This window comes from Biomphalaria glabrata, chromosome 18 (genome assembly GCF_947242115.1).
Source record: "Biomphalaria glabrata chromosome 18, xgBioGlab47.1, whole genome shotgun sequence".
NCBI lineage: Eukaryota > Metazoa > Mollusca > Gastropoda > Planorbidae > Biomphalaria > Biomphalaria glabrata.
The window spans coordinates 14,426,867-14,443,570 of record NC_074728.1 but is presented as its reverse complement, the minus strand read 5'-3'; the positions used below and the strand labels follow the sequence as shown (position 1 = coordinate 14,443,570).

Below are 16,704 nucleotides of genomic sequence, written 5' to 3'. Positions count from 1 at the left end.
GTGAAATGTAGAATGTGCAATTGTAAGATAACAATTCTAAACGATAATAAATATTATTATTAATAGTGTTTGTATGTTCTACTCGCCTTGCACGTTGGCTATGGTCGTTGTTCCCAGACTGTAGAGATCTATTTTGGACTTCCTTTTTCTTTCTTTTTTTTTTTTTTGCATTCCGAATAAAACGGCTCGCATGTTAATGATCCCCTCTAACATAAGCTTTAAACTTGTGTATTGAAATATCTGCTATGTTGCATTGAACGGACGGTCCTGTTTCTCTTTTTCTTTATCTCCTTCTATTTTTCTCTCTCCCCTTTCATTCCCTCCCTCTCCTTATCCCCCACTATCCTTTACTCTTTCAAATTCTTTTTTTTTTTTGTATGGTTCTTCAGTCAATGAATGGTAGCAGCAATAAAAAACAAATGTAACAATTTCATGATTATCCAAACACATTTCAATATACATATAACTGAAATATAATTCACACGTTTTGGATAAAACCATTTGAAATAATGATTCTAATTTTTGTATTTCTTTTTGCTGAATTCAAATCTAACAGAAACATGATTTCCTCTGTCAAGAAACTTGTGTGGAACCATTATGCATATTCTTCTCAGTAAGTTTTGCAAAGGGCTTTAAGAATATTTAATTAATGTTGTTGTTTATATTTTGCCATAATTTTTAGTTTTAAATAGAATGCACTCCTCCCCCTGTTATAATTTTAATTGTCTTTACCAGAACGAGACAGCTGGAGGTCACTCACAAAGGCCGCGGGATACACATTTGAGACCAAAAAAAAAATCCGCTGCCGAGGACAGACGCAGACGTCGAAAAGAAAATCTAAATCGACCACCTGCGGACAATGGTTATGCTTGCCCTGGATGTGGCAAAATAGCAACGGGAAATACTCCATTCCTCACTAATCTTGGGACTCGAAGACAAGCCTAATTATTATTATTATGTTTACTTTTGTAAGATTCTTATTTTAATAATAATAAGAAGAAATTCCCTTTTCATATCTTGTGATCCATATGGCAGATGATGTAAAGTTCATCTGTTTCTGTGGCCCAATGTTAGCGAGGGTGTCATGTGGTCAGCACAACGACCAACCACCTTTAATTTTCCCCAACTAATGTCAGGACCTAAGAACGGAAACGGTAAACGGAACCTGCGTACGAAATTTCATGCGAATCCGTATGATAGTGTTATGACCCAGCACACTGTCATGCACCATGGGACATACTAAAGAGAAGCTAATGAAAAACAATGACACATTATCTGTTATTACTTTGTCTCTAGATCTAGTTTCTTAGTGAGGATAATCGTAGTAATAGCATAATCCTTTCGTTGCGGTTATTTGACTAAGTCATAACAATTGGTGTCCGGAAGTGAAAGAAAACTAAAAATTGGTTACTGCCAATATGATGGAGAGAAAATAATATTTTAGAATGTAACATCATTTTAAAACAACCATGTACTCAAACAATAAACAATGGAGACGTTGATTGAGTCTACTATTTAAGGTATCACTAAAAATGTCACATAAATGTGTTTTCTCCTTCTCACGTAATGGCAGGCCCAGCACTGATATGTTCAATCAATACACTCAGCCCCTAGGACATTGATTTCAAATGTAAATGACAAGAGTGGTCCATAGCGAGTCCAGACAACACTTGATTGGTGGGGAGGTTGGTCAACAGATTATTCAAGACACTCAATCCTTCGTTGATACTGTGACCATTAATATCTTACATATAATAAGAGTCAAGGTAACTGTTTCTTCAAGTCTTTAAAATAGGACAATTTATTATTGTTCTATAGTAGGCCTGTATAAACACAATACATACAAACTCTTTCGCATTTCCTGTCATGTTTTAGACGCCGCCAAGCGAGAATGTGGTCAACCAACAAAAATCATTGTCCACCAAACAGTGGTTCTCTCAACCCTTTTATATGGATCTGAGACATGGGTACTAGACAGAAAGCAACTAGGACATCTTAAGGGCTTTCAAAGCTGTATGCGTCACATCATGGGCATACGACAGCAAACCGCAACCGCAATGTTCTGGCTAATGCCAGTACGGAGTACTATAAACAGTGGACAGGCACTACTAATAGTTGGACAGCTATGCGGAGCAGTGCACATATCCCGTATGGAGGTGGACTGTATGTCAAATGCAGTCCTTTTTGGTGAGCTGAAAAGTGGTCAGTGTAACAGAGGTGTCCCCCCCACACACCCTTTAAGACCAGCTTAGGCGTCTGCTTGCTCTAAACGACATAGAAGAGAGCACCTGGCAGCAGAGGGCTTAAGATTTCTTACATAGTCCGCCAGACAGTAGCTTACAAAGAACAAAAAGTGATATGCTTCCTTCCTATCCCTCCCTTTGACACACAATCACACGAGTTCATGCTGCTAGGTTTGTCAAAACTACAAAGAAATATTAGTTTGTATACAGTTTGTGTGTGTTCTCAACTTTGTTTACTTCTCAAAAAAAGAAAAACAACTAGACAACTAAATAAAGAAAATTGAAAAACTTAATAATGTTAATATATATATATATATATGTCTTGGAATGTAAAGAGTTCCACACAATGTAAAACTTTCCGTTTCAATTTTTTTTTTCTATTTGAAACTAGCAGTACACACTTTATAGTTTGAGACTCGAGGATCTAAAGAATCGCTGTAGTTGAAAAAAAACAAATTAATCTTTTCCAAGAGGGAATGAAACTTAGCAAATACAAAAATACTTTCAACATTAATCTAGACAAGAAGTAGAATTCAAGTATTCCAGGTTCATCATTAATGTCCCTACAAAATAGAAGATTCTCATGGAGCAATGGAGCTAACTGTTGAAGTGCTGAGACAGAAAGTTGAACTTGAAAAGACTTTCCTAATTATGTGAAATATTTTGTGACTATGTTTTTTATATTAATTTCAGTTACTTAACCATTTCACAAAGATTATCAAATAGAATGACGCTCGGTGTTCTGTGGTTAAAAGAGAGAATATCTAACACTATCTGTATTTTCTTATATAAAATGATCATAACTGTATGCCCCAATCTGAGTGGATCTTTTGATATGTTAAATTAAAAATATAAATGAATAATTAAAGTTTAATAGAATCGTAATGTAGCTTAGGAGAAAGTGTCACTCGGTATGCTTACATAATTAATACACATTTATTTAAAATATAAATAAATTAATAAAAATTAATAAATGTAACATTTAATTATACGGTCAAAGGGGCATAACCGTATTAATATTGAATAATATTATCAAGAAGATTATTTTCCCTTTAATGTTTGTGTTTGTATTTGCTGCTATATTTCCTCAGTGATGTTTCTGTAAAATTTAATTTAAAATGTTTTGAAATTCTCAGTGTATTTAAACATTTCGCGATTAAGCGTGCAACCGTCATGGGTTTAAGTTGGAAAGATATATTCTTGTGTTTCAAAATCGGCTCTAATGATTTACCTAGAAATAAGTTTATGCTATTTGGTCACACATTAAAAACTGTGGTTTGACATGTATATATTTTCAAAACATTGTTTTTAATCAATATAAGGTCATATATCGCCTACGTCTTTCCATCAATGAAAAGTATTTTGATTTTTACACATTACATCAGACGGCTTCAGTGGGCATCATCGCACCCGAATCAACTGTTTCTTGGTATTCAATAAGGTGTTCAATAAATGGGAGACATTCGAACCTAGCGGAAAAACGTATCAAAAGCGTATCCGGTGTACAGAATCGAGAAAGTGCTGAGTGATAAGCTTTGTGAAAAGTATACATTTTTATTTTCACTTTGGTTTGCACTGCAGAATCACACGAAGTTCTTCTACGTATTAGACTGTCACTCTATTTCTGGTACATTTAAAATAAAAACAACAAATGAGCAACAAACTAACGGTCATAAAGGAAATGGATAGTAGCCTACAAGGGGACGGACTGGCTATATGGACAAACAGGCAAATGTCCGTTGGGCCGGTCACCTAATATACAGTAAATGTGATTGCATAACATTCATAAAAGAACTTTACAGACTGTCACGTATTCATTTAAAATAAACTATGCCAAGGACGGGACTGCAGGTGTCGAAAATACCCATGACACACGCCAATCAAGCCATGTCACACGCCAATCAAGCCATGTCACACGCCAATCAAGCCATGATACACGCCAATCAAGCCATGTCACACGCCAATCAAGCCATGACACACGCCAATCAAGCCATGACACACGCCAATCAAGCCATGACACACGCTAATCAAGCCATGACACACGCCAATCAAGCCATGACACACGCCAATCAAACCATGTCACACGCCAATCAAGCCATGACACACGCTAATCAAGCCATGACACACGCCAATCAAGCCATGACACACGCCAATCAAGCCATGACACACGCCAATCAAGCCATGATACACGCCAATCAAGCCATGGCAGACGCCAATCAAGAAAATAATTTTATTGGTTAAGCCAAGTGTCAAATCGGAAGTTGGAAAATAGGCGCCATCTAGAACGGCAGTCTGGAATGTAAATCTTGTAGAGATAAGACGTTTTTTTAGTTTTGAGTTAGAATTTGTAGAGATCAGTCTTGTATTTGTATCAAATATAGTAGTAAATTTGAATATTTTATTATTGAATTCTGAAACAAAGTTATTATCTAATACAGTTTTATTTCTGTACATAGTGATTTCAAGTTTTGAATTTAAGTTCTGTTTTTTAATTGAAAAGGATCTTCATTTATTGAATCTCTAAGATAGTATTTAGATCTAGAGATATACATCTACATAGAATCCCCGGCATGCCACAGTAACTTTTTGTAACATATGACATTTCAAGAAAGAGTCTACAACTTTAGCACTTCTCAGCACTATCAATGAATTAGCACCTACATCAAAAATAAGAAAACTTGTGACACAGACTGTGTAGTTACTAAACATAATGGAATCCTCTAGATCTAGATCCATAACAGCATGCTACTAGGTGACTTATACTATAGACACTAATCGATTTGAACAAGCAACATAAGGTTTAAATTTTGTATAGTCCTTTAGTTTGAACTACTTTGAACATACTAGGGTGAATCTATACAAGACGCTGAACTTATAAATTAGAATGAATTTCCCGACATAATAGGTACTATTGTATACAGTAATCTATAGATCCACTGTTACCAATATTGACTCAAATGTGCATAATATTATTTGGGTGGTTAGTCGCAAGATTCCAGGATTTCCTCGCTAGAAAATCTTTCACAATTTTACTCAGGGATCAAGAAAGTTGTGGTGGAGAACAGGGGCGGACTGGGTATCAAAATCGGCCCAGGCATTACCATATAAACCGGCCGACAAATGGCATGTCATATATTTTCGGTGTGGGGGTGTGTGATTTTTTACCCCACTTCGCAATTTATATATATATATATATATTGTTGTAAACCTGGTGGTGACACAGATGGGGGTGGTGCTGTGTGTTTTTGGCCTATCCAAATCGCCACAGTCCAGCGCAGGAAGAGCGGTCAACTGTGACCAGTGACAGTACACGCCAGTTCGGCAACGACCTGTGTGTAAATATTACGCACGCAAGTCACGGCGATCGTGATCATTCTGAGTGGTCAAGAACGTTCCATCCGATTCTAGAAGGCCAGTAGAGACACTATATAAGAGCGAGTGTGTCAGAAAGACTGGACTTCACGTTACCTCGCAATGTGATCAGTACGAGGCGAGAACCAGCACGGTGTGTGAAGTCAGGCGGAGCAAGACTAGGTTTTTGTAAAGACAGTGTAATATTGTTGCCAATTGTACAGTGTTGTAATGTATTTGAAATTAAATTGCTACTGTTACTTTGGAGCCCTGAGTTGTGAGGTTCTTTGAGTTCGTTGTGTCGCGTGGTGCAGTGAGCAGAGAGTCCGGATAGTAGAGGAGAGATCGTAACAATATATATATATATATTAGTGTGTGTGTATGTGTAATTAATCTTCATTACATTCTAATTTTTCATTTATTCAAACGTTTTTTCTACCTTAGAATACTCTCTTCCTATAATTAGTGGAAAGAGAGGGGTATCTAGGAGTTGGTTTTCCGTGCTGCCTTTAGCTGCTCAGTAAATACAACTCTGCCCGAATCTAGGTAGCCAAGCCAAGCCAAGTTCAAGCGCACTTGTCCTCTCGACCATGCTTCCCATATGAGAAAGCAGAACGATTAGAGAGGCACTTACTTAATGTGAAAAGCTCTTGCTTCCTCCTAGTATATTCTCAAAAACGCGATTTGTATATGAATATACCATGACTCATTATTTAAAATATAAATCTCCTTTCATTAAATATCGGATGTGACAGCGCTGTATAAATTTTTTAATTATTCTAATAATTTTCATCATTAATGACTTCATACTAAGCATAAGCATAAGCATACTAAAGATAAAGGCACATTCCTCGTCCCATATACTAGGACAAATTTGTACAAATGCTCCTTCTTCCCTAGTGCTATTAGAGCATGGAATGGGTTGCCTGAGCTAGCCAGGAAAACCAGTCACTTGGTAGAATTTAAGTCATTGGTTAATATGCATGACTAAATGCATGACGCGTAGGACGTAATCATATTCTTTTTTGAAGTAACGTCTGTATTATATAAGATAAGATAAAATACATAACTTTGCCATTAATTATAATAGTATAAAAATTGATTTAGATCTAGATTTATTTTTTAATTAAATTTTTTTTTTGTAAGCCTTAAGTGTAGTATTTTTAGATCTATGTTATTAAAAATAAACAAAAAGAAACTTACTTTCTTCTTTTCAAATCGCAGAAAGAAAAGCTTTATACCTATATTATGCTGTGATAAGTTGGGTGGTTTGCAATTTCGCGGCTGTATGTATGTGTTAAAGGTAATTTCTATTAAGTATTGTTAAAGAGCTAATTGTATGCTGCGTTATATCAATGTTTTCTAATTTAACCTCTCTCATCCCTCTTTTTGGTTAAATTTCATTGGAACCATTAAAAGACGGGGGAGGGAAGGAGCAAAAAAAATGTCAGTGCTATCAAAGGCCCATGCCGACCAGCAAAATGATTAGGCCAAACACAGCCTCGAAGACATCAAAGCAGTCCATGCCGCTCGTGCATAGCAGAAAGAACGGTCTAACGTTTTGCAATGATAATACGTACAGTGTATAGTGTTGTTTTTTTTTGATGTTCTTGTTGAATTTCAAACAAAATTAATTGTAATAAGAATTACAAACAAACAAGAAAACGTGTTCGGGCCATTGTGTCTTGCTGCTGTCTTTTTTTTTTTTTAAAGTTGTCTGCATTGAATTTTTTTTTCTTTGGTCGCTACCAGACCGGCCCATTTGGTACCGGCCCACCGGGCATTTGCCCGTTTGCCCATATAGCCAGTCCGCCCCTGGTGGAGAAGAGTAATCGAGAGACAGAAATTACAAATCTCTGGAATCCTCTACTGAGAGATGCAGTCAAATTATTGATTTTCTACCCAGTTTGGTACAACCGATTCAAGAAACTTGATGAATCTTATAATGATTACATTCACGCAGGAACAGGCACAACGCAAGCCACGTTAGATAAATCATATCCACGAATATGCAGAACACTTAAATCCCGACTGAATAAAGATATACCTGTGCGTCTTCAATTTCCGAAGCTTTTAAACAAGTGACATTCAACCACGAAATAACGAAACAGTACAGTCCTAGGGTAATGATAACACATTTGACTTCCTCGATTAACAAATTACACAATGAATTGCTGACTAGAGATAGGACATTAGGAAGTGTGGGTAAAGAAAGACTATGAACAGAACGATAACTATTGTGAGTAATGGAAGTAAGAGCAAAGAGAGTTGTCTTGTATTACATCCAACGGTTCCATGATCCAATCGTTTCAAAGTAATTAATGTTTCAATTGTGCAAATGTGTGTACAAATTAAAATTTCCTATAGCCTCTACAACTATCTCGATATAGAAATACACTACGTTCAATTAGACCTATCACGTCTGCAGTTTGTGTTCAGTTTTCGATCATCGATATATTATCAAAACTTGAATTATTCTGAGGCCAGATCATAATAGATGTACATCGCACGGTCATCAATTTGTGGGCCGGATGGTATGGTAATGCCAGTGTCCTTGACATTGTTTAGTTTTTCGTAGAAATTTTAAATAGACGTACATGCACATAAATGCTTTTGGCTGAGTGGTTAAGCGCTTGGCTATTGAACATGGGGTCCTGGATTCCAATCTCGGTGGCATTTTTAATTTCGGTATTTTTAGGGTGTCCCTGAGTCCACCTAAAAATGTAATAGGTATCTAACTTTAGTTTGGGAAAGTAAAAGCGATTAGTCGTTGTGCTAGCCATTGTTCGTTAACCGTTGGCCAAAGAAACATAGGACGTCATCGGCCCTATAGATCACAAGGTCTGAAAAGGGAACTTTATGCCAGTGTCAGCTCCAAGAATGTTTTGAAATAGATAGATGTCAACCACTTGACTGGATCTAGAGTCTAGATTGTTACTGTTATAGCCAATGGAACATCTGAGCATTAACTATGGTCCGAACGATGTTGACCACACAGAGTTCCCCCCCCCCCTTACACAACAGTAAACATCGTCGTTGAAGCAGTGTTGAGTGCATTATTTAGTCTTACTGTGTTAATACATTGATTGATTCAGTTTAGTTCTGCACAGGATACACCCATTACACTTGATGATAAAATGAAATTATGTAATAGCTATAAATAAGAATAAACATAAATAAATAATATATAAATATACAGATATAATCTAAATCAATTACACTTACATATGCATTATATTTAACATTAAAATCATTCAAATAAAGTATTGAATGCTATGTTGTTAGGGTACTCTCATGAAATGGCTTCAATACATTTCAAAGTCACTTTCACGACATTTACTCGTGACATGCTGAAGTTTAGTCGCAAATACTATACAGAGTAAAGACTAGTGTATGAATTGGAGCGATGGCCTTGTAGTGTTGATAGTCCAGGAGACTGCTCACAAACACGAGTTCATTGTATAAATATCAAAAGGTTTTGACGAAAGCGCAATGAGAAATTAAGAAATTTCATTTTAGATTGTCAGATAAAAGTATTGCTGATAAATGAGAAAATTTTGTTTTAGCACTAAAGTATTTTAAACATTTATTTTAATGTTTGCAAACAAATTTGCATCAAATTTGCTTCCGCTTGTTCAGCACATACTTAATAATACTTAATTATCTTTGCTTATTTAGGGTCGATCAGCGCAGCATGGGTCAATTATAAGGGTGATTGATTGAAAAATTTCCTAAGTAAATCACAAGACCGTAGTGCGCCAGAAATGGCTCATGCTAATTATCCCTTTTAAGCTGTTATAATTAGATCCAGGTCATAAACTTCTATGTAGCCAAGTCGCAAGATATATCAAATGACTAGAAAAGACTAGGTTGTGATAAAAGATAGATTGCAGAACTATAGTAAGGAGAATGCTTGTAAGGTTTGAAAGAGTTCAAGAGACTCGTCTATTACATGCTGTATCTTGACCATTCCACACACACACACAATCAGTTCTAGTTAATGAAAGAGAAAAAAAGACTTTAGTCCAACAGATTTCTGGACCCAAATTGCAACCCTAATAAATTTTTATTTCTTAATTTCTTCCACGTGACTAAGACAAGTGCGAGGATCATTTCCCAAGGGAAGTCAGGCTGGTGATGGACCTAGTTTTGTAGAGTCTCGAGGGACACGAGGGTAAATGAGAAACTTGATTTATGCTTTTATAAGAATGTTTTTAGGTGCTCTTCTGAAAGTACGATCAGCCAGAGATGAAAGCTTTAGACCCTGAAGTCAACAGATGTAGACACTTCAATTATAATGTAAGCATAAAATAATGTTTTAGTATGTTGATAACATAAATAACGGAAATAATTAATTGAATTGGAAACTAGTACAATACTTTTTGAATTCTTAAGACGGATTTTTTAAACAGGAGAACTATTACAATTATAACTGGCAATTAACTTAAATAAAAAAAAATAAACATTTAGTTATAGAAATATATTTATTAAACTATTTAAAATGTTCCCGAATTTCTAGATCTGATGATGGTAGAGTTAAGTTCAGGCTATATCGATATTCAAATGAATTACTTACCAGCATAATTCAGCCCAACTTTGTCGATTAATAATTTTTTGATGTCATGTCTGTCTGGCTCAAATAAATCAAACTCATATGGTAGCCGAAATTTGGATTTACTAAAGTGGATCAATGCTGATGCTCCTAGGAAACAAATACTTTCCCCAAGGTTTGGAAAACCTCCTTTCTCATACAGAACTAAGATCTTCTGCCATTGATTGACTCTAAAGATGGCATCAAGTCCTAGTACCATGCCATTAAAGGTCAAGCCAACTCTTGTTAAGGTCATAAAGTCTGTAATTATAAACAAAAGACTAAACATTAAATTAAAGCTACGGACACATGAAGTATCAAACAAAACATGGGTGAAGTAATGGCAGACAGAGCAGAGCTTGAAGTTGAAAAGCTTTTATAATGTGGCCGTATTTTAATTAAAAAAACTTTGGGTTTCTTTGCGACAACGGTTGTGACAAACTTTGTATGCATAAACTTTTAGAAAGTCAATGTTAAGTATATAACTCAAAAATGGCTGCATAGTATGATTTTCGTCACTCCCAGATGCTCGCGGGACCCAAGATACATTTTCCCCCAGAAATTAAAAAAAAAATTGATTTCTGGAAAATAAATATCTAGAACTTTTTCTAATTAACAGACAGTGTCACATAATATATATTTTTTTGTTTCTTGATCTGTATCCCATATAAAATATTTTTAGTTCTACAGGAGATTTCTACTCGGCACTATTTCTAATGTAATCACTGATGCTGATTACGCTGCGCACTATGTTCATCAAACTGTGGATCCAAAAATATAATCGTATTTTCGGTCCAAACATTTATCTATAAAGTAGAAAGTAAGGCGTATATATGTATGTATGTATGTATGTATGTACGTATTTCCCCGCATAGAAATCAAAACCGCTTGACCAATCTTGATAAAACTTGGCAGAAATGTTCCTTAGGTACTTACTTAGACCGTAGTGTATGTATGGTAGCCCTAAAACAAACTTAAGATCCTCAAAAAAAAAAGTTCACCAGCTCTATGAAAGCATTATAATTTCAGCGATCTAGGCCATGTTTACATGAGAAAAGATCGAAAGGATCTAGATCTAGATCTAATTTTAAGAACTACACTTTGCGCAGATAGTTTTTTACTTTGACACATGAAAATACAAAATATAGTCCATTGATTTCATTATTTAATAAAATTAATCTTCAAATTTTTGTTTCAAGATAATTTTTTTACATAAATTCGTTCTTTATACCTGCGAATATAGAATTCCTGATGTACAATCTTCATTAGACAATACCGTAATGTTACACATCTTTCCATTCCTAGGTCTAAAACTCTATTTCAACTCTAAGATGTTATAACTTCTCTTCGCAAACATAATAATTATAGTCCATTCATTTCATATTTTAACCAAATTAACATTCAACTTTGTTTTTCTAAAGCATTTTTACATGAGTGCAACTCTATTCTTAATATCGTGTGAAATCAGGTCAATTAGCTATTTTAAGCTCCATTCATAATTTTTATTCATGAATTCATGCATTCGCTCTACTTATAACATTATTATTTTCTTTAATTGTTTCTAATGCACTATATCAGTGACTACATCCGCAATACGCAAGTTAAGACCCGCGGGCAGCGGCTAATATCTGTCTAGTTACTAATATTATAACAAATCAGATTCTAAATTTTAATTTAGTGAACAGCTTAAGAGTGACATTGTTATAACAGTGTTCAGTCACATCATTGAAGAGATCTCTACAATCAAGATTGGTTTCCTTGAAGAGATCTACAATCAAGATTGGTTTCCTTGAAGAGATCTACAATCAAGATTGGTTTCCTTGAAGAGATCTACAATCAAGATTGGTTTCACTAGAAATACTATAAATTCTTTATGTGTCCGTTAATTAAAAGTTGAGAGCCAGCGTTTCTCAAATTATTGGGCGCCCCCACCCCTAAGGTTACCGGGATACCGCGACGTGTTGACAAAAGGTGGAGGGGAGCGTCTTTTTATTCTTCAATGACAAAATATGTTGAATCAGCATTGTAGCTTTAAATCCCATTTTAAAAAAATTAAATCTAATGAAGATAAAATGTTATTATTACCAGTGTTTTAAATACAAAACGATTAAGTGAATTCGTTTCATCTCTTAAGTGAGACAATCGTCTGCAACAAGATTGATTCAAAATGGACTGTGACATAAGACATTTTAATATCTCTTGGTCAATGCAATTCTGCGTCTACTTTCCAACATCAGGCTAAATGTTTTCCAGTGACGCTACCATTGTCTAGTTGACACTCTTTACGTAAACAATTCAGTGAGGACAGGAGCCCATTACAAGCGTACATGGTCAATTTCCTCGAATGTCTCATACATTTCAGTATCAGCCCGTTACAAGTTAGGTGGGCAACTTCCTCGAATGTCTCTGTACCTGGTACATTTCAGTATCAGCCCGTTACAAGTTAGGTGGGCAACTTCCTCGAATGTCTCTGTACCTGGTACATTTCAGTATCAGCCCGTTACAAGTTAGGTGGGCAACTTCCTCGAATGTCTCTGTACCTGGTACATTTCAGTATCAGCCCGTTACAAGTTAGGTGGGCAACTTCCTCGAATGTCTCTGTACCTGGTACATTTCAGTATCAGCCCGTTACGAGGTAGGTTGGCAACTTCCTCGAATGTCTCTGTACCTGGTACATTTCAGTATCAGCCCGTTACGAGGTAGGTTGGCAACTTCCTCGAATGTCTCTGTACCTGGTACATTTCAGTATCAGCCCGTTACGAGGTAGGTTGGCAACTTCCTCGAATGTCTCTGTACCTGGTACATTTCAGTATCAGCCCGTTACAAGTTAGGTGGGCAACTTCCTCGAATGTCTCTGTACCTGGTACATTTCAGTATCAGCCCGTTACAAGTTAGGTGGGCAACTTCCTCGAATGTCTCTGTACCTGGTACATTTCAGTATCAGCCCGTTACAAGTTAGGTGGGCAACTTCCTCGAATGTCTCTGTACCTGGTACATTTCAGTATCAGCCCGTTACGAGGTAGGTTGGCAACTTCCTCGAATGTCTCTGTACCTGGTACATTTCAGTATCAGCCCGTTACGAGGTAGGTTGGCAACTTCCTCGAATGTCTCTGTACCTGGTACATTTCAGTATCAGCCCGTTACAAGTTAGGTGGGCAACTTCCTCGAATGTCTCTGTACCTGGTACATTTCAGTATCAGCCCGTTACACGCCTTCTTTCTAGATTTTTTTTAACAGCGCGTTTCTTACTAAAACGGGCGTGGTAGCTGAGAGGTTAAACGCTTGACTTCCGAACCTTGGGTCCTGGGTTCGAAACTCGATGAAGACTGGGATTTTGAATTTTGAATTTCGGATTATCAAGGCACTCCTGAGTCCACACAACTCTAATGGGTATCTGACTTTAGTTGGGAAAGTAAAGGCAGTTGGTCGTTGTGCTGGCCACATGACACCCTACTCGTTATCCGTTCGCCAAAGAAACAGATGACCTTAATATCATCAGCCCTACAGATCGCAAGGTCTGAAGGGGGGAACTTTTACTTCTTACTAAAAGATAGTTCGTTGCAGTAGAAAGAATTATGAATTGAGCAGTGCAGGAACACTGGCTATAGGAAGGCGAGGATATCATTTTTCTTACTGTTTTAATTCGCACCCTCCTTTCTAGGAGATTAGTTCGATGTATATCATTGATTTTGATCTACTTGTTTTCAATTATATTAAAACATGTTACAACGATAAATTTACACACATTAAAATTATACATTTACATTTTGTTGGCCATATTTTTTGAACGCTTTATATGTGTTACATTTATGTGTATTTATGTTTATGTATGTTGCGTGTGTGTGTGTTTACTTGTTGTCTCCCTTGTCCTACTGTTCAGTGTGTTCATGTGCTCGCATGTTTTTCTCAAGTCTGTTATTAGTGTGTATTAAAGTCTCCTGTTAGTTTTTTCACTTTCTTGTCATGTCAATAAAAATGGAGTTGTAATTTTAACAGCAGTGCTGTTTATACATCCTAATTGATAATATAACAATATGTAACTTGACAGAGAAACATTATCATAATATTCTGATCTATTAGTCTTTTTATACAATGCCTAGGCAATATCTCTTTTGCCTGAAAATGTGCTCGGAAATTATTTTGTTCAGAAATTGAAACTGCTTCTTTAGCAAGTATTTCTATTAATCACATAAACGATTCTTTGATTAAAACTGTTTCTGTTGGCAAAAGCAGAATATTTATAGCTATAGACTTTTGTTTTTCTTGAGCAAAAACAGAAATGGAATAAAACAAAAAATCACTCATTTATTTATTTGGTTGTCACTTATATTGTCACTTTTAATTCCAAAACATTTATATGCCATTGTTGATAGATATGGGACAGCTTTTGGCATTCTCATGACATTTTAGAGTACAAACTAATCTAAAAAGGTTTTCAACATTTGCACCATTTTGCAAAGTCCTGATCTTTTCACTTGAACGTGTAGATGACTTGGTATAATCAGATGTTTGAAGCACTTAAAGTCGTGGCTAAATATTTTGCTATCGTTCTTTTTGGAATTTCTTAAATATTTGTATTGATGCTTTACAAGATTTAAACATTTCCAATGATTTAGAATTGTACAAACCGTCTTAATTTTTTACTAAACTGTTAAAAGTAAATTAGAAACACGATAGAGTGTCGGAATACAAACGAATAACGATTATCCAAGAAAATATAGAGCTAATTTTTAGCACAGGAAACAGTATAGTAAGTTGAAGAAGCGAAGTTAGATAAAGATAATTCGACAATACATTCTATTGTTTTTAGTATTATTGGGAATGTGCAAGTTTTCTCGTTCATTAAGTATCCAGCTCTTTATTTTCAATTTGATTTTTGAGAATCGGTTTCTATTATTCAAGCAACGACATGGTACAATAATTGAAAACGATATGGATATCCACCTTAGATAAATAAATATATCTTTATGTCTGTTGTTTGAGAAAAAAGTGGAGTTGGTGGAGCGCCGCTGTGCACAGGTCGCCAGGTACGCGCCCTACACCGCTGTGCACAGGTCGCCAGGTACGCTCCCTACGCCTCTGATGCACAGGTCGCCAGGTACGCTCCCTACGCCGCTGTGCACAGGTCGCCAGGTACGCTCTCTACGCCGCTGTGCACAGGTCGCCAGGTACGCTCTCTACGCCTCTGATGCACAGGTCGCCAGGTACGCTCCCTACGCCGCTGTGCACAGGTCGCCAGGTACGCTCCCTACGCCGCTGTGCACAGGTCGCCAGGTACGCTCTCTACGCCTCTGATGCACAGGTCGCCAGGTACGCTCTCTACGCCTCTGATGCACAGGTCGCCAGGTACGCTCCCTACGCCTCTGATGCACAGGTCGCCAGGTACGCTCTCTACGCCTCTGATGCACAGGTCGCCAGGTACGCTCTCTACGCCTCTGATGCACAGGTCGCCAGGTACGCTCTCTACGCCTCTGATGCACAGGTCGCCAGGTACGCTCTCTACGCCTCTGATGCACAGGTCGCCAGGTACGCTCTCTACGCCTCTGATGCACAGGTCGCCAGGTACGCTCTCTACGCCTCTGATGCACAGGTCGCCATGTACGCTCCCTACGCCTCTGATGCACAGGTCGCCAGGTTCGCTCCCTACGCCTCTGATGATGCCATCAACTCTGTAAACAATTATTTTACGGATTCTTTTGTAGTATTGGTTCTATTGATTCTTTTCCATGCAGACTATATACTAAGTACTATTGAGCGATATTGTTCATAAAATAGTTGTTTACATGCTTTTTGTGTTTGTACATATCACAGATCAAGACGGCAACGAATGCTCTCTGCAAACGTTTTTAGGACTGGACTTGTTCTTGTTATGAATTTGAGTTTGACTAATGAAACTGTTCTACTATTACTTCTTTGTGTTCTTGTACATTCTTACTTGAACGGGTCTATCAGACTAAAGTGGGAACTGAAACGTCACTAGATCTGTCATAACTACATCGTGCCAGATGTCCAACCAGTTTTAGGATTCGAAACGATGTCATTAAGTGTGAGTTTGTGTGCAAAGAGTGTACGTCTAAACCTCTAGAGGGTTGCTTCCTTGTTATTTGAAAAGGTTAATGTGTCAATAAGTAACAAAAAAATATTTGGATAGAGATTCACCTTTTTTCTCTGCTTGAAATGTATGGGAGAATCCACCAGGACTTATAATGGGAGTTTTCCAGACTGCAGCATACCTTCCTACAGGAGACAAGGCAAAGTCACATACAGGGCCTAAGAAAGCGTTGATTCTGTGTCCAGAGCGAAAATTGAAAGCTTCTATCGGAGCGTAGGTGCTGCTGCATTTAGAGTCGGCATATCTGTAAATATTGTAACAATAACAAAGTTAGGGGACGCATGATACGAAAGAAGACTATTACTTGCGTATCTTCCACACACACCCTCACACTAATTATAAAGTTGTAGTGCATTTAGTTTTTAAGAGAACAAACAGAAGACTCTCTATAGAATACGACATCAATA

At 36.9% G+C, this 16,704-nt stretch overlaps 1 protein-coding gene across 2 annotated transcripts in view; it reads right to left on the bottom strand.

The window, feature by feature from the left end:
* Positions 1-16,704, bottom strand: part of LOC106061632 (atrial natriuretic peptide receptor 1-like) — a 637,794-nt gene that overhangs the window by 413,687 nt on the left and 207,403 nt on the right. Inside the window, exons 3-4 of one of the 2 annotated variants that reach the window (XM_056017421.1) lie at positions 16,345-16,541; positions 10,171-10,446 (exon numbers count right to left, since the gene is read on the bottom strand). The exons of the other annotated variant lie outside the window; for it this stretch is intronic. Of the exons in view, the coding sequence (XP_055873396.1) occupies positions 10,171-10,446; positions 16,345-16,541 (473 nt within the window). The remainder of the gene's footprint in view (positions 1-10,170; positions 10,447-16,344; positions 16,542-16,704) is intronic. 2 annotated transcript variants of the gene reach the window in all.